Raw genomic sequence first — 18,256 nt, 5'->3', positions numbered from 1 at the left:
AAATGTGTCACACTGATTAGAGTTCCTCACTCTAACCCCTGCGGGAAGGGCACCAAAGAATGCAAGCAAAGGGGAAAAGTGCAGGAAAGCAAGGGAAATCAATAATCAAAGGAAATTAGGATTTCTCACAATTCCAATTAGCCCTAGTCACAAGAAAATATGCCCTTTTAAGGGCCCTCATCCTAAGATCCGAATTGGATCTTGGATCCTAGAAATAAAAGATCCAAAGCCAACATACATCAAATAAATCAAATCTAGAACCTAAACGGATCCTAATATAAGATCCAAACTAATCTAAACTATACTGCATCAAAATGCCTTGGAGCTTGAGATTGCTATAATTTTGGAATATAATTGCCATCACAAAAATGCTGAAAGCTTCAAGGACTTGAAATCAGCTGTCTTAAAAGGAATAAAACAGAGTCTACAAAAGAATTGATTGGTCATTCATGCTGTCATGTGATACAATATTCTTAGTGACAACTGTATGTGGTGGTACAAATGTGCAGTTGGGGGGTCCAGATAATGTTGCAGAACTGACAGGTAGACGTGGTATGCTGGTTAGAGCTTCAACAGGAAAAGGTGTTATTTATCAAGCACGGAACACGTGAGTTTGATTGTGTGCCATATGTTCTTTCTCTGTCCTTTTTCTTTCCTTTAATTTATTGTTATCATGACCAAAATAGCTGATTTCTTTCATCAGGAAGGAAGTGGCCATGGAAATGGTCAACATGCATGAGAAACAAATGTTCATGGATGGCAAAAAATTGGTAGCCATTATATCTGAAGCTGGATCTGCTGGTGTTTCTTTGCAGGCCGATAGAAGGGCATTAAATCAGGTACCTGTGCACGTTAAGGCCAATTATTTTGCAGCTTTGCGCTTCATGTAGAAAGTTTATCTGCATTTTATTTTAGTGACAAAATGCCACTCAAGTAATAGATTATTGGAGGATTACCAAATAGTTGGGAAATTTACATTTCAGAAACGGAGGGTTCACCTAACACTTGAACTGCCCTGGAGTGCTGATCGAGCAATTCAACAACTTGGAAGAACCCATCGGTCCAATCAAGCTTCCGCACCTCAGTATAGGTAATATTTTTTTTTCCACATTGTCTCTTTGTTTTTTCCACCCCTCGACTTTTATGACAGCATATCCATATCTTTTTCCTTTCTTTCTTTCTTTCATCATATCATTGTCATTTTCCTTTCTTATAAAATAGCCATATAATCTCTTTCCCTAGACAACTTATAGCTTGTACGCCATTTGGGGTAAGGGATTGTTGTATGATACAACAAGCTAATAAGGTGGTTGAAAAGAAGAATAATAACACATGTAAATGAGAAACAGATGGCTTAAGGCACACATGCAAGAAGGTGAGCTTAGGGGACAAGAAAAAGACTCAAGAAAGGATTTTATTGCAGATCATCTGCAGTTAAAAGGACACCTAGGCTCCCTTCTAGGCACTAGACGGTAGCCTAAAGGCCTAGGCTTTGTCACTTAGACAGCCCAAACAAAAATACTATCATTTTTGAGAAAAACTTTTATCCACCTTGTTGCGCTTTAACGTCAAATCAGTAAGAATGAAGACGTAGAAGAAAGAGATAGTTGAGAGAAGGTAGAGAAGTGAGAACGAGAGAGAAGTCACGAGAGAGAGAAGGGAGCCCGTTGAAAGTTCTGGCTCCCACGCTTCTAATTGAATAAAAAGAACTAATTAGGGTTATGATTAACCCCTTCCATAAAAAGCCCAATAAGTATTTAAAAATTCAAAGAACTACCTACTAATAAAGTTCCAAAATATAGAAAACCTCAAACTAGTACATTTTCTCAATACTCCCCCTCAAGCTGGAGCATAGATGTCTATCATGCTCAGCTTGTTACAACACTTCATGAAATCAGATATAGGAAGAACTTTAGTAAATATATCTGCAGCTTGATCTTCAAAAACATATTTAGTAGAAATAATCTATGCTTGAAGTAAGTCTCTAATATAGTGACAATCCACCTCGATATGTTTTGTCCGTTCGTGGAAGACAAGATTATTGGCTATATAAGTAGTTGCTTTATTATCACAGTGCATTTTTATAGGCAGTTTTATTTGAATTCCAAGACCTTCTAGCATGGCTCTGACCCAAGTGATTCCAGTAGCAATTTGAACCATGGCTCGGTATTTTGACTTTGCACTGGACTGAGCCACGACAGCTTGTTTTCTCTTTCACCAAGAAACTAAGTTACCTCCAACAAAAATACAGAATCCCATAGTGGACTTTCTGTCATCAATAGAACCTGTATAATCTGCATTAGAATAAGCTTCTATCTGGAGTGATGAACTTCTTCTAAATGATAGACCTTTTCCAGAGGAACTTTTTAGAAATTTCAGTAGTAGCATAGCTGCATCCCAATGTGTTTTTCATGGCTTGTCCATAAACTGGCTCAGTTTTCCCACAACAAAAGATATATCAAGCCGAGTAATGGTTACAGATAGTGGCTTTCCAATTAGTGACCTATATGATTTGTTATCCACTGGTTCAAATTTATCATCATATAAGTGAACACGAGAGTTCGTAGGAATAGATGCCGATTTGGTTCCAGTCATACCTGTCTCTTGTAGCAAACCAAGAACATATTTTCTGTGGGAAAGAACTAAATTTTCTTTACTTCTTGCTACTTCTATCCCCAATAAGTAACGTAGAGGGCCAATGTCTTTAACAACAAAGTGCTGTTGGAGATACTTCTTTGTCTTGTATTTCTTGCTCGCTGTCACCAGTTAAAATGATGTCATCCACATATATCACCATAACCACCATGCCTTGTGAGGTCCTTTTTATGAACAATGAATGATCTAAAGGAGATCTATGAAACCAGAACTTGGATACAACATCACACAATTTTTGAAACCATGCTCTGAGACTCTGCTTCAAACCATATATAGCCTTTTTTAACAAACATACCTTGGTACACTCCCCCTGTTTTTCAAAGCCTGGCGGTTGCTGGATATAAACTACGTCAGATAAATCCCCGTACAAAAAGAAATTTTTGACATCTAATTGGTACATATTCCATCCATGATGAACTGCAATAGATATAATTAGTCGTATAGTACCTAAACATGCCACCAGGGAGAAAGTTTCAAAGAAATCAATACCATATGTTTGTGTATTGTACCATTTTGCTGCCAACCGTGCCTTGTGTCGTTCGGTTATATCGTCAGAGTTATACTTGATAGTGAAGACCCATTTCGAGCCAACAATATCTGCCCCAGATGAAGGTTCAACAATATCTCAAGTGTGGCGAGATATTAGGGAGTACATCTCCTCCTTCATTGCTTGGTACCACCTAGAGTCCAAAAGAGCTTGTTCATGGGAGATTGAAACTGAAGTAGCTGACATCATCAATAAATTTGCACATATGATCTTCCAAATGAGATGTACTAACAAATTTAGAAAGAGGATGACTTCAGCATTGTCTGATTCCTTTACGTAGTGCAATAGGTAAATCATCAGGATGAGAAGCATCAATGGAATATCAGACATATCATGTAAGTTAGAATTACGCACCTCCTAAGAGCAAGATGGTGCAAGGTCATTAGATGACAAATTCATTCTTGAAAATATAAGAGGGTCTTTAAACCGCAGAATGGAGGAATTGAGACAAGTGGGGGATGATATAAACAGAATGGACTCAAGTGGAATAGGAAGAATTGGAAGTGGAACAGAAGAGGGCATCTCAGGCCAGTGTTGTACAATACGTACGATATAGGATCGATACGTACGATACGATACGTATCTTTTACAAAATACGATACGATACACGCCCCGTATTGTACGATACGGGCTGATTTCAAAAAATGGGGGCTGAAACCCCTCTTTTCGAGTTTTTTTTTATAAAAACCCGGTCCTTCTTCATTTTTAACCTAGAGATTGTGCCGCCGTGGAGAGAAATTATCGATTTCCATCGTTAAATCATCGATTTTCAAAATGAAATCATCAATTAAACCATGGATTTGTGCGTGGGTGGCTGATTCTCGTTGGGAGGAAAGAGGTTTTTTTAAATCGTGAAGATGAAAATGAAGAAGAAGATGGAGATGAGGATGAGAATGAATATGATGAAGATTATGAATGAGAGTCGAGAGTGCTTTCATTTTATATGTATTGACATTGAACATTTTCACAATTTCTTTATCATCTTGTGATGTAATACTTTCTTTTATGTGTATTGACATTGAACATTTTCACAATTTCTTTATCATCTTGTGATGTGTTAGAATATCTTGTGTAAGGGAACCGGGTCTGGATATGGACCCGGTTCCATGGGCACGGGAACCGAGGGTGGCTCGGTATCCTAGGCGGGTTCCCCCTTTATAATCCCACTTTGTGTTGTGTTGTTGATTAAGTGGAATATATTTTCTCTCTCCTAGGGTTGCGGTTTGGCCCCTAGGTTAGAGCTTCTCCGTGGTTTTTCACCTCTTCTTGAGGTTTTCCACGTATATCGTGTGCCTCTTCTTTTTCCTCTCTTCCATTGCATATTTCTACATGGTATCAGAGCCACCGTGTGTGGGTTTTGCTCTGTGATCGTGCGTTTTCATCGTTTCTGCCGCTGCTCGTCTCCCGCCGTTGCCGCCATTTCCAGCGCCGCCGCCAGTTCGAGCGCCGCCGCCGGCGTTCTTTTTTCAGCGCTGCCGCCTGTTCCAGCGCCGCCGCCGGCGTTATTTTCAGCGCCGTCGTCTTTCCTACATCGCCGGCGTGAGCCGTCGCCTGGCGTCATCGTCGCCGTCGCAGCCGTCCTTGCTATCACCGCCAGTTACTCTTCCGCCTCCGCTGCCTCTTGTCTGTCGTCTCTGGTGCTGGGGATTGCTTCTCTTTGGTGATTGTGATGGCCGAAGCGATGACTCCCAAGATCGATGATGCCCTAGATACGGGCAGCATTACCAAGAGCGAGAACTTGCCTGTTCAAGTCACCTCCATCCGGCTGAACAAGGACAACTATCTCTCTTGGTCTGCGGCCCTAGAAATCGGGATAACCAGTCGTGGTCGCCTGCCTTATATTACTGGGGAGAAACCTGCACCTTCCAAAACGGATCCGCGATGGGCGACTTGGGCATTGGAAGACAGTCAGGTGAAAGTATGGATCATTAGTTCTGTTTCTGCAGATATTCAGCCTCTGATCTTGCGTAAATCGACTGCATACGACATGTGGACTGTGCTTGCGAGGATGTATGGCCGTAAGAAGAGAGTATTGCGTGCGTATCAAATCAAACGTAGCATCTACTCTCTTAAACAGGGTGACTTGTCTGTAGCTTCTTTCATTGCACCCCTGAAGACTAAATGGGAGGAACTAGACTACCATGTGAATGATGATTGACATTGTGGTTCTGATCATGCCCTGTACTGGGACAAAGAATGGATGGACCGGACTTTTATTTTCCTTGGAGGCTTACGTGATGAATTTGAATCCATTAGGAGCCAAATTCTTAATTGTGACGAGATTCCCGGGATTGAGGAGGTGTATGCCCGGGTGGAATCTGAGGAACAACGTCGTCAAGTTATGCATATTGACTCCAGCCATGGGAGCTCTCCCTCAGCGTTTGTCAGTCGTGCCTCTGGGATTGGACAACGTTCTGTTCGACGTTGTAGTCATTGTAACAAGTTGGGGCATTCTGTGGATTTTTGTTGGGATATTCATCCTGAGAAGAGACTTGTTCGTGGTCGCCCTCCTTCTAGTCGGCGGGGTTCTTCTGTTCTTGACTCTAGTCAGGGTAGTTCCTCAACTGTTGAAAAATCAAAACTTTCCTCAGATCAAATCAAGGAATTACAAGCTTATATCAGTCGGCTGTCTACTACGCAAGAGAAAACTTCCACGTCCGAAGGAGCTAAATTAGCTCAAGCTCTTGTAGCCACAAGCGATCAAGGTAATCCCTTACTTGGTGATTGGATTGTTGACAGTGGGGCTACGCATCATATGACAGGGAATCCTAAGCTGTTTCAAGAATACCAATTGTCCTCAGGGCAGCAACGCGTGTCTATGGCTGACGGGTCTTCTATTTCAGTGGCTGGAAAAGGGAGTTTGTCCTTGTTGAATAAATATCATCTTCATAATGCTCTTCATGTTCCCAATATTCCTGTGAACTTGTTATCTGTCAGCAGTATTACCAGAGAACTCAATTGTAATCTAATCTTTTCTGCTGATCATTGTTCCCTGCATGACTTGGTGACGGGGAAGAAGATTGGGATTGGTTCGGTTATTGATGGACTCTACAGACTGCCCGTGCAAGTTGCGTCTGCCTTGATCTCAGCCACTAGTGGACAATTGTCAGGCCTAGAAGACAGATCTACCATTATGCGTTGGCACGAGCGTCTTGGGCATCTCCCTTTCCAGTTGATCAAGAAGTTGTTTCCAAGGCTTTTTACTTCTGTTTCGGTTGATTCGTTCTCTTGTGAAGTTTGCCAGTTGGCTAAACATGTCAGGGCTTCGTACCCTATTTCTCTTAGGGGCCGTTTGATGGCCTAGAAATATATTTCTGGAAATATATTTCTGGAAATATAGGAAATGGAAAAATGGAATGGAAAAAATCTTTCCGATTCCAATTTTGGGGTGTGTGTGATGACTCAGAAATATATTTCCAATTCTATATTTCTGAGTTTGATGGTATAGAAATATATTTCCAAATTTTTAGTTGTGAAATTGCACAAAGAACAACAATTACAATTATGTAACAACTAACTAAACTCAAGAAATGGGAAGCTACCTTTTCATTATGTTCACATGATGACAAATTCTCTCAATTCAACAACAAATTAATATTGACAATAAGCAAACTACATAGCCATTAGTCAGCTAACTCATTACGAGATCCACGTCATTCTAGAACAAAAAAATCAATTACAGGATCCACGTCATTCTAGAACAAAAAAAATCAAGTTAAAAGCTTAGCATTTAGCAACAGTACCAGACACTTGTATACAGACAAAAAACACAGAAAAATAAAATTCTATGGGTTTACAGTAGATACACAAATTCAAGCATTGATCTCATACATACAACTGCAACAAAGTCTAATTGGCACGACCTCTAATAACATCAAGGCCCATTTCAGTAGGGTCAGTTGCTTGCAGTTTAACCTGGATTCCATCAAGTTCTCTCTTGAACCTGTCCTTCGAACTAGCATACAACATCTTGCTAAATCATGAACAACATATCGGCACACATCTGTTCGCAGGCTTGCAGTGAAATCCTCATAGCTTTGGTTTGGCTCCTCAAGTTTCTCAACAATGACATGCTTGAGCTTCTCCTCAATCTTGAAAACTACGAAGCGATAAGTCTGTTTTGCCTTCAACTCTAAGAATTTCAGTTTGCAGTCATCATTGACTGCCATGCCTGATGCAGCATTGTCCTACATCACCAAAAAGAAAATTGTTCAACATTGAGAATCATTCTGTTAGCTTATGAAGAACTAGTGTAGTGAATCAGTATAATCAAGAACAAGTTTTCATAGACATTCTCAAAAAACAAATAAAAACTCGAATGATTGTAAATGGTAAAAACAGGGCGACTATGCTCAAACTTCAAACCCATGTGAGGTATACATGCTAAGGGATCACGACTTCACGGTTCAGGTATTGTTTCCGAAAGGTATACCTATCCAGCTTGCAGTGGAGCAACTTCAACATCTTCAATCACCAGGGGTTTGTTCGGTTCCCAAGCAACATCAGCTTAACAAAAATTGCAACAACAATGACCATGTTCATCAAGGTAACCATGGTTTAGCACGTTCTACACAATCCACATACTAAAACAGGAAGAAAGAAAAGCCCAACGAACGAAAAGAATTGATAACCAACAGAGTACAATCCAGTCTCATATTCAACAGGGTGAAGATTTTTCTTTCTTCAATTTACAAGAAAGAAAAATCTTCCAAGCGGCGGAAATTAACAATTCAGGGAACACCTCAAGCAATTCAAAGATGCCCAAAAACGAAGGAATGAAAAACGAAAAGACAAAAGAAATGGAAGCATTAATGAACGAGCATTTGCAAATAGGGTTTTCTTCTTCCTTTGGCTCCCTAGAGTCATCAATGGCATCTTGACACCTAAGAACAAACTACCCAAATACCACAAATAAAGGAAAAGGAACAAATGAAAGGAATAAGGGCAGAACCTTTGCGGATGATAACTTGGCCTTGAGTAGCCATGATCGAGGAAGAGAGAGCAAAAGCGAGGGGGAACAGACCCACTGCCAATACGTTATGGGATGACCCATCTGCGAACGAGGTGGGTGCTGCTCAAAACCCCTTCTTTAGGTAACAGTGGTGATACTGGTGGAAGAAACCAGAGAGAGAGAGAGAGAGAGATCTGCAATCTAGGGTTTGGAACGATGTGGGAATCGAAATATGGAAGAGGTTTTCTGATCCTTTTCCCTTGTCCAGTTGCTTTTCTTCAGAAAATTGAGAGAGAGAGAAAAAGAGGCAGAAAGAGGGAGGAAGAGGGCTGGTGGGGTGATTCACTTTAAGAATGAGAAGAGGGAGCGGTCAAAGAGAGCCATTGACTGATACAGAGGCGAAGAGGCTTCCTTCCCTGTTGAGGCAGCAGCGGACGATGAAGATGAGAAAGGAAGACGAGGCAGCGTGAGGCAGCGGCGAGAAAGAAGATGAGAAGACGACGGGAACCCAACGCGAAGAGCCCTAACGGGCAAAAAATTAATTCTGGAAAAATGTTTCCACCCCTCCGGGCGGAAACATTTTTCCGGAAAAATCTTGCCGATTCCAGCCTCAACGGTCTCAAAAAAAAATCTGCGTTTGATGATTCGGAAAAATTTTAAATTTTTGAATTTTTTTTCTCAGTGAACAGTATAATTCCAGGGCATCAAACGCCCCCTTAATAAAACCACTCGTCCGTTTGCTTTGGTTCACTCTGATGTTTGGGGTCCTTCGGGAGTATCCACTTGTCGTGGTTTTCATTATTTTATGACCCTTATTGATGACTACTCCCGTTGTACGTTTGTGTACCTGTTGAAAGAACGTAGTGAAGTTCCCATCATTGTCAAAAATTTTGTTGCATTTGTTGAGACTCAATTTCAGACCTCTGTTCAAGCTTTCCGCACCGACAATGCTCGGGAGTATGTCTCCCAGTCTATCGATGATTTCTTGAGGAGCAAGGGTATTATTCATGAGACATCCTGTAGTTACACACCTCCTCAAAATGGCGTGGCCGAACGGAAAAATCGCCACTTATTAGAAGTCACCCGTGCCATTATGTTTCATAGGCATGTTCCTAAGCGCTACTGGGGTGATGCTCTTCTCACTAGTGCCCATCTGATTAACCGTATGCCTACTCGTGTGTTGAATGGTCGTTCTCCCTACTCTGTTCTTAGGCCCACTCATAACCCTTGGCCTCTTACTCCTCGTGTGTTTGGGTGTACTTTCTATGTTCATGACCATAGTCCAACCCTTAAGAAACTTGATCCTCGGTCCGTCAAAGCTGTTTTCTTGGGGTATTCTCCAACTCAGAAGGGCTATAAGTGTCTTGACCCTACTACCTCCAAAATTTATGTCTCTCCGGATGTTACCTTTCATGAACATGAGGCGTATTTTCTTGTGAATCCTCTTCAGGGGGAGTATATAGAGAAAAGGGTGGAAGAGTATTCCTCAGACCAGCTGGTTCAGTTTGTGGATTTTTTAGAGTACAAGGTCAGCCACAGTGTGTCAGAGACAGTCAGAAGTGATAGCGACAGCCCTGTGCAAGGGAGCTCTGTGGATGATCAGCCCATAGCCCGTGATCATCTGTTCGGCCAGGTGTACGTCAGGAAGAAGACAGATGTGGTTGAAGGTGTTGATGTAACCAATCCCAATCCTATGAGTTCCCCGGATGACCCAAGTCCAGTGGATGAAGAGCTTCCCATAGCCCTGCGCAAGGGAACCAGGTCATGTACTTCTCACCCTATTCAGAGATTTGTCTCTTACGAAACTTAGTAAGAATTACAAATGCTTTATTACATCCTTGTCTAAGTCTGTGATTCCCAGGTGTGTGGAAGATGCCAGAGAGGATGCTAAATGGCTACAGGCCATGACAGAGGAGATGAATGCCTTGGCAAAGAACAACACGTGGGAAGTTGTTGATATCCCCAAGGACACTCATTTAGTTGGTTCCAAGTGGGTGTTTAGTGTGAAGTACAAACCTGATGGTACTGTGGAAAGGTATAAGGCTCGCCTTGTTGCAAAAGGATTCAGTCAGAACTATGGTATTGATTATCTTGAAACTTTTGCCCCTGTTGCCAAACTGAAAACCGTGAGAGTCATCTTAGCACTTGCTGTGCAAAAGAAGTGGAGCATGGACCAGCTTGATGTCAAGAACGCATTCTTGAACGGCCGTCTAGAAGAAGAGGTATATATGAGCATGCCCCCTGGATATGCCCAAAGCGGAAGATGTTGTCATCTCAAGAAAGCCTTGTATGGACTAAAGCAGTCTCCTAGAGCTTGGTTTGAAAGACTGAGGATAGTGATGAAGACTAATGGGTACAAACAGGGAAATGGTGATCACACCCTATTCATTAAGCAGCGAAATGGTTTGGTGAGTCTCCTTCTTGTATATGTTGATGATATGATTGTCACAGGTGATGATGAAGAAGAGAAAAAGAAGATGAAGGAGAGGTTAGCTGCTGAATTTGATCTGAAAGATTTGGGTAAACTAAGGTACTTTCTGGGGATAGAGATTGCTCGATCAGAGACAGAGCTTGTTATGAGCCAAAGGAAGTACACCCTGGATCTTTTAAAGGAGACAGGTAAACTTGGATGTAGGCCCTTTCTAACCCCAATGGAGTCTGGTACTAAGATAAGCATCAAGACTGGCAACATCTTGGATGAGGAAGGCAAAGGTCGGTATCAAAGGTTGGTGGGTAAGCTCATCTATCTTACCCTCACTCGCCCTGATATCACCTATGCTGTGAATGTGTTGAGTCAGTTTATGCATGCTCCTACTGATTGTCACTGGAAGAGTGCAGAAAGAGTGTTGGGGTATTTGAAGAATGACCCAGGGAAGGGATTACTGTATACTCAGCAAGACCAACTTAATATTGAAGGATACTCTGACGCAGATTGGGCAGGGTGCACTGATACGAGGAGGTCTACTACAGGGTACTGCATCTTTCTAGGGGGTAACCTGGTTGTTTGGAGAAGTAAAAGGCAGGAAGTTTGTTCTAGATCCAGTGCCGAGGCTGAATAAAGGGCAGTTGCTATGTGAGTTACAGAAATGCTATGGTTGAAGATCCTTCTAGCAGATATTGGAATTGAAATGGAAGAGAAGATGAAGATGTACTGCGACAACAAATCTGCGATTAACCTTGCAAATAATCCCGTCCTGCATGACAGAACCAAACACGTGGAGATTGATCGCCACTTCATACGGGAACACATTGATTCTAAGGAGTTGATCCTGCCTTATATGAAGTCTGAAGATCAGATTGCAGATGTTTTAACCAAATCCTTATGTACATCTCAGTTTGAGAAAAATGTGAGCAAGCTTGGCATGTTTGACATGTATGCCAAGCTTGAGGGGGAGTGTTAGAATATCTTGTGTAAGGGAACCGGGTCTGGATATGGACCCGGTTCCATGGGCACGGGAACCGAGGGTGGCTCGGTACCCTAGGCGGGTTCCCCCTTTATAATCCCACTTTGTGTTGTGTTGTTGATTAAGTGGAATATATTTTCTCTCTCCTAGGGTTGCGGTTTGGCCCCTAGGTTAGAGCTTCTCCGTGGTTTTTCACCTCTTCTTGAGGTTTTCCACGTATATCGTGTGCCTCTTCTTTTTCCTCTCTCCCATTGCATATTTCTACATGATGTAATACATAACATCTAAAACTTGTTTTTGGAGATGGTATCTCATAGACTTATGGACCTTATGACTTATAAATCTATGTGTTTTTTATGAAAAACATATTATTCTTGTTTCTTACTGATTTTTTATGAATTTTTTGATTTTTTTTCTATTTTTTCTGATTTATTAAAAAAAACAATACGGTTACGATACGTTACGATATTTTATGATACAGCGTATCTTAAAGCCAGACCGATACGGCTTATGATACGCTTTTTACAACATTGTCTCAGACTGTGGATGTGAAGGGCTTTCAAGAAAGAATGGAGAAGACTCGTGGAAGGTTACATCAGCATTGACAAACTCTCGATTAGATATATGATATAAACATCGATACCTTTTTTGATTTCGAGAGTATCTCACAAATACACATTTAGTTGCTTGTGCAACTAATTTATCTCGATTTGATCCAAGTTGATGTACAAAACATATGCATCCAAATACACGTGGAGGTAAAGAGAACAAGGCCTTATTTGGGTAAAAGATTTGAATTGGTATTTTGTTGTCTATTGAAGAGGATGACATTCTATTTATTAGGTAACATGCAGTTAAGATTGCATCTCCCCAAAATTTGGCAGACATATGAGAATGAATCATGATAGTGCAGACTACATCTAACAAATGTTGATGTTTTCTTTCAACTACACAATTTTGTTGAGATGTGTGAGGACATGTAAATTGTGGCACAATACCATGGGATTTGTAGAATTAAGTAGAAAAGTAGATTTAAACTCGAGAGCATTGTCAGTGCTAACAACCTTGACACAAGAATTAAATTGAGTTTTTATTTCCAATATGAAAGATTTCAAGATACAAGAAGCTTTAGATCTGTCTTTCATCAAAAAAACCCAAGAGACTCGAGAAAAATCATCAACAATGGACAGATAATAATGAGACGACAATCGACTCAGAACCTGACTAGGTCCCCATACATAAACATGAACTAAATCAAACAGATTTTGGCTAGACTAAATTTGACTTGAAGGAAAAGATGTAACAACTATGCTTGCCAAATTGACAAGCTTCACACTCGATAGAGGTTGTAGAAGAAATCTGAGGACATAACTGCCGAAGTTCAAAAACATACTTCTTCCTATGGTCTGCCGCAACCATCATGAACACCAGACCAGATTCCATAATTTGAACCGTTCAGCTTGATCGTGGTTCCCTAAGAGGAGTTTCTAGCCATCTTGTATTCATTAGAACCTTCGGATTTACTACCATCAGCCATAGTAAACTTTCCAACCAAAAAAAATTTCCGATGTGCAATATTTGTGTGTATAAGACGCAAACAATGGTCAAATATAGGAGTAAATACCTCAACTGCCCAAGAAAACCACAAGAATACCACAAACTAGGCAACAAAGAGGAACACACAAATCACGTCACCTTCACAATTCTGAACAGTAAAAAAAAGAAAAAAATGACAGCCAATGACTGCTGTTACTTCCAACTTCAGTTTTCTCAACAGCCAGTCTACATACTACTATCAATTGAGCACCTGATGACTGTTATACTCCTCCACAGTTCACAACATAGGCTGCTCCACGAAAACTACTCCAGACAGCATCCACGAACGACTTTCATACCCACGATCAGCAGATCGACTCTGCTCCACATGATCCTCTTGAGGATCTGATCACACTTTCCACATAGGTGTGATTAGGTCCTCCTTCACACAGCACGACCTGGTCCTATTCCCTTACCGCCTTGTTGCTGGTGGATTAAAAAGAAGAAGACAGAGAGGCATAAGAAAGGGAGTTGTCGAAAAAAAAGAGGGTCGCCGGAAAACTTACTTGGCTGCTGGCGTTACAGAAACCTCCGCTCTAATACCATGTTACGACCAGAGAAGGAGAGCGTAAAAACTTTTGATTAACTTTACCCTAATCTCAAAGTTAAATGAGATTAAGGCTGGCGATAACAAAAATTACAATATCAGTCCAAATAAAATAAGATAATCTTTAAAAACACACACTCTAACTTCCTAATATTGCAGAAAGACTCTAGAGACAGTTAAAGATATTTAACACTTACCAGATGGGATTCTAGTGTTTGCAAGCTAATCAATAGCTAACTAGATCAATGCTTGGTGAAGTGCCAAGCTAATCAATGGCTAACTAGATCAATGCTTGGTGAACTGCCAAACTGGCGTCTGAGGAAAAATAAAGCCAATATGCAAATGGAAAAATGAAAATCATATACATTTGTGTGATTTTTTTTTTTTTTTTTTGGGGGTGGGGGGGAGAGGAGATGGCAAACAGAGAAGGGGGTGAGGTGTGTGTACAAGGCAGGGAACAAGAGAGGGTTTAAGTCTTTTTGTTTTTTTAAACCGAGTAAGGCTTTCTTTCCATAGAAGGGTTGTGTCATACCTCAAATATAAGGTGTGCATAAGCAAACACTCTTGCCCAACTCACTCACCTAAGTGCTTTAGGACCCTTTGGGTGCTCCTTGCATTTGAGGATTGCACTTCAAGCACTGGGGAGTGGACCTCTAATAAAACATTGTTTGTCAGTTGAAAGTTCTAGTGATAATATAGCTTCTTTTGTAGTAATTTTTTGTCACATACTGAATAGTTTTTTAGAAAAGATTGGTGGATTTTGTGTAGCCAAATTTCTGTTTCCTTGGCATGTTTATTTATTATCCTTCTTCCTGCTTGTTTATTTTAGATACTTTATGGTACAACTGACAAGTCTGAATCCCTGAGACAATTTTAAGTATCATCTATTATTCTTATAGGAGAAGAAAAAATGATACCAACTCAGTCATCTACCATTTGTTTCCTTCTGGTAAAAATATAGTGTTGTTAAACAGTTTATTAACATCTAATTAATATTTTATCCTGTGGTGCAATAAGTGAGCTGCCACATGGATGCTATTGCTCTTTTATCTAAGGCCCCTTATCATACAATCGTTCCTTGTGACCTTATAGGGAAGGCCAAGTTTTCTATTTATCTAGGAAGCTAGTGGTATGTAATGTCTTCTGAGTTGATGAGTTTCACATGTTAAAATTGACCTCTTGTCTAGTAATTTCAATATGGATGCTTCAATATAGCTTTGTTCTTACATTTGCTGATTGGGAACTGGATCTGCATAAAGTTCCTCATTCTTGAGTATGTATGAGTGCAGGCTTCTTTTCACGAATCTTGGTGGTGAACGGCGATTTGCATCTATTGTTGCAAAAAGACTTGAGACACTTGGGGCCCTAACACAGGGTGATCGTAGGTAGGTTGCAGTCTTTTGTATCTGTTCCCTAAAATAGATTTCATGTTACTCTGAAACTGACCATCTGACTTCATGTGATGCAGGGCAGGGCCATCTTTGAGTGCATATAATTATGACAGTAATTATGGGAAGAAGTCCCTTATTATGTTATACAAAGCAGTAATGGAGCAGGTTTAGGTTTCTTTTGTCTATGTTGTAGCATGGTTTTCATCTGGCATTTGTTGACTATTTTGCTGAAAACTTGACTGGATTATATTGTAGAGTGATCTGCCAGTGATGCCTCCAGGATGTTCTCCGGAAAAGCCAGATTCCATCCGTGAATACCTCATGAAAGCAAAAGCTGCTCTTGTATCAGTGGGCATCATCAGAGACTCTGCTCTTGGTACATGGAAATATATTTGTGAAATGTTTCCAATTGAGTTTTTTTGATGCACAAAATTGTCTTTGGGTTGGAGCTTGGACATAGTATATTTTTGTGTTTGTCTGTACTTGCGCTAACTATGTCACATGGACAAGCATGGAAGGGTGCCGCATCCTTGTCAGCACAGCTGGACACATTTCAAGTATAGGCCACAGCGACTCTTATTTTGTAATTGCTTTGTGTATTTTGGTAATTTTTGTTTAATAATTTATATTTTATGAATATCAATGAATATATGCATTTAAATGAATATATGCATTTATTTGTTTAAAAATCTTTTTTCTTTTATATATATATATATATATATATATATATATATGAACCTGCACGGAAGTTTTCTCAGTATGCCTTGCACCTTTGTCCACAGGTTGTCCACACCCATGTGACATAGTGGGATAAGGACTCTGATAAAACCTCTCCTCTTCCTGTTTGTTGTTTTCCCAAAAAGGTTAACTTAGGAGACCACTTGTTTTTGCTTTTGATTTTGTAAAGTCATTTTCATTGTTTTCTGCAGGTAGTGGTAAGGATAGTGGCAAAATTACTGGTCGCATTGTAGAGTCTGACATGAATGATGTGGGACGTTTCCTTAACCGACTCCTAGGGCTGCCTCCTGACATTCAGAATAGGTTGTGCATTCTTACTAAATACTAAGATATATGAAATACTGCAATATTATTAATTTGTCTCATGACAGTTCCAATTTTCCTTTCAATTTTAGGCTTTTTGAGTTTTTTGTCTCAATCCTGGACATTCTAGTACATGATGCCCGCAAAGAAGGACAGTTTGACTCCGGAATTGTTGATATTAAAGGGAATCACATTGAACTAAAGGAACCTCCGAAGGTCAGATCTCACAATTGAAGTTCTCTGTTGTGGTTGTCTTGGTATTACCTGAACATTTCTTGGTTCTTTTTTAGACTGTTTACATGGACCCTACCTCTGGTGCTTCAACAGTGCTTTTCACCTTCACTATTGACCGAGGAATTACTTGGGAGGTTGGTGGACTTCCTTTGTAATAATCTGTTTCTACTATTTGTCTGAGGTCGATTGATTTTGCTCTCCAGGTCAATTACTAGCCACTAGTGTTTTGGGTTTGTGTGCCTAAATGGTACTAGAATAAGATGATTACTTTGTTTGATATTTTAAAAGGGGAATACATTATTTAATGAACAGCTAAGAGCAGTATATGGAAGTTTCTTGAAAAATGATCAACGCCAGATATATCTTAGGGAAGAGGTACATATATTGCATTTGTTCAAAAAAATCTTAATACCATGATAAAATGTTTGGCTTAGACAGTAAAAGAAAAATAATTTGAGTTTAGTTAATAAATGAAAAACAATTGAGAAAAGAAAAACATAAGATTGGTAATAATTGCTTCCTTTTAGAAGTACAATAAACAAGTGGGGAACAGCTTTTTAATGATAAATGTGTAAAAGACATTTGTCATTACATGAAAAAGTTGTGGGAAATTTTGGTCACTTGGCAAAATTTTTAGATAGTTCCCTTTTGACCATGATACGCAGGCATGCATGTTCGGCTGAAACTGATATGCACGTTGATACACATACACATATGCCATATACACATGTATGTTTCCATGTGCATATGAGACTGTTAAACATTTTGGGTCTTATGTTATGAAAGTCCTAGGTGCACTTAGGTGACAATTACAATAACGAAGCTATTAATTACCTTGTATTAAGTTATATACTTATATAATATGACAACAGTCCATAACAGTCAATGTTATATTATATGATATATTGTACTTGTATAGTGAAGACAAAATGCAAAGTTATAATTTATAACTTTGTAAGTTGAAACAGAATATAACGTAAAACACAAAATTCATTACAATATAAATTGTTTTACGTGATTACAGAATATAGATATCAAGAGAGAGCACAAAAGCGCACAGAAATTTAAGGTTCATAATTTATGAAGGTCGACCAGACCAGAACAAAATACGCTAACAAGAAAGGAAGGCAGTGAGGCACAGATCAGAACATAATAATTAGTCAAAGAAAGATACGATCTAGTCCTGATTTAGAAAACGTGCACTGCAACAGTCTCCAGCAGCCTTTTATTCTTTATTAAATAAGATTTTAAGAGCCCCACTGAGAGACTCTTGGACTTCCATGGACCAGGTGCAGGCTGGACTAGTTGGACCTAGTTCATAGTAGGCATGCACCTAGGTGCAATATCACCTGCATCACATAAGTGCTTGGTAGTGAATTGGAGGCTTGCTTGGTTTATTTTACTGATCATTCTAGGACTTGCCTAGGTTAATGATCCAAGGGCAGGCTTCAGCTTGGCAATTTAACTAGACGAGCCTTGCTTCAACTTCAGTTGGCTGGTAGGAGCTGCCTTGAGCCGTCTTTGTAGAGGAATGGATCCTTTGCCCTTTATATGCATGCGAAAGCAGGATATCTGCTTTATCCAATGTGGCAGCATCCAACTGGTTATCTGATAATTTATGCTAGGCTTCTGCTATGATGTTCTGTATACATTCCTACGTGGATCTATCATTGAGGTTTTATGTTACACTTACACCACGGCTTATATAGTTTCCTTTATTGTTTGCTTCTTAGGGTGCCAATAAGTTGCTTGATCAAAATCAGGAAAGTGGTCTTCCCTGTAGCAGTGGTGGGTTCTATGAGTCAAGGAGAGAATGGATGGGTAAAAGACATTTTCTGTTAGCATTTGAATGGTAATTGTCTTTTCTGCTGTTTCATAATTTTGTAGATG

At 40.0% G+C, this 18,256-nt stretch overlaps 1 protein-coding gene and 1 pseudogene across 2 annotated transcripts in view; one reads left to right on the top strand and one right to left on the bottom strand.

Annotated features, from left to right (window-relative positions):
* The window catches only part of LOC116267505 (protein FORGETTER 1), a 73,743-nt gene that overhangs the window by 27,256 nt on the left and 28,231 nt on the right, over positions 1-18,256 (top strand). For both annotated transcript variants that reach the window (XM_031649255.2, XM_031649257.2), the window contains 10 exons: positions 510-607; positions 704-839; positions 984-1,090; positions 14,990-15,085; positions 15,169-15,256; positions 15,347-15,467; positions 16,021-16,132; positions 16,225-16,348; positions 16,423-16,500; positions 18,100-18,218. In XM_031649255.2, coding sequence (XP_031505115.1) covers positions 510-607; positions 704-839; positions 984-1,090; positions 14,990-15,085; positions 15,169-15,256; positions 15,347-15,467; positions 16,021-16,132; positions 16,225-16,348; positions 16,423-16,500; positions 18,100-18,218 — 1,079 coding nt within the window. The remainder of the gene's footprint in view (positions 1-509; positions 608-703; positions 840-983; positions 1,091-14,989; positions 15,086-15,168; positions 15,257-15,346; positions 15,468-16,020; positions 16,133-16,224; positions 16,349-16,422; positions 16,501-18,099; positions 18,219-18,256) is intronic.
* On the bottom strand, positions 6,582-7,395 carry LOC116267508 (actin-depolymerizing factor 2-like; annotated as a pseudogene).

This window comes from Nymphaea colorata, chromosome 14, assembly GCF_008831285.2.
Source record: "Nymphaea colorata isolate Beijing-Zhang1983 chromosome 14, ASM883128v2, whole genome shotgun sequence".
In the NCBI taxonomy this organism is placed as follows: Eukaryota; Viridiplantae; Streptophyta; class Magnoliopsida; order Nymphaeales; family Nymphaeaceae; genus Nymphaea; species Nymphaea colorata.
Note: the sequence above shows the minus strand (reverse complement) of the source record. Positions and strands in the feature narration are given on the sequence as shown.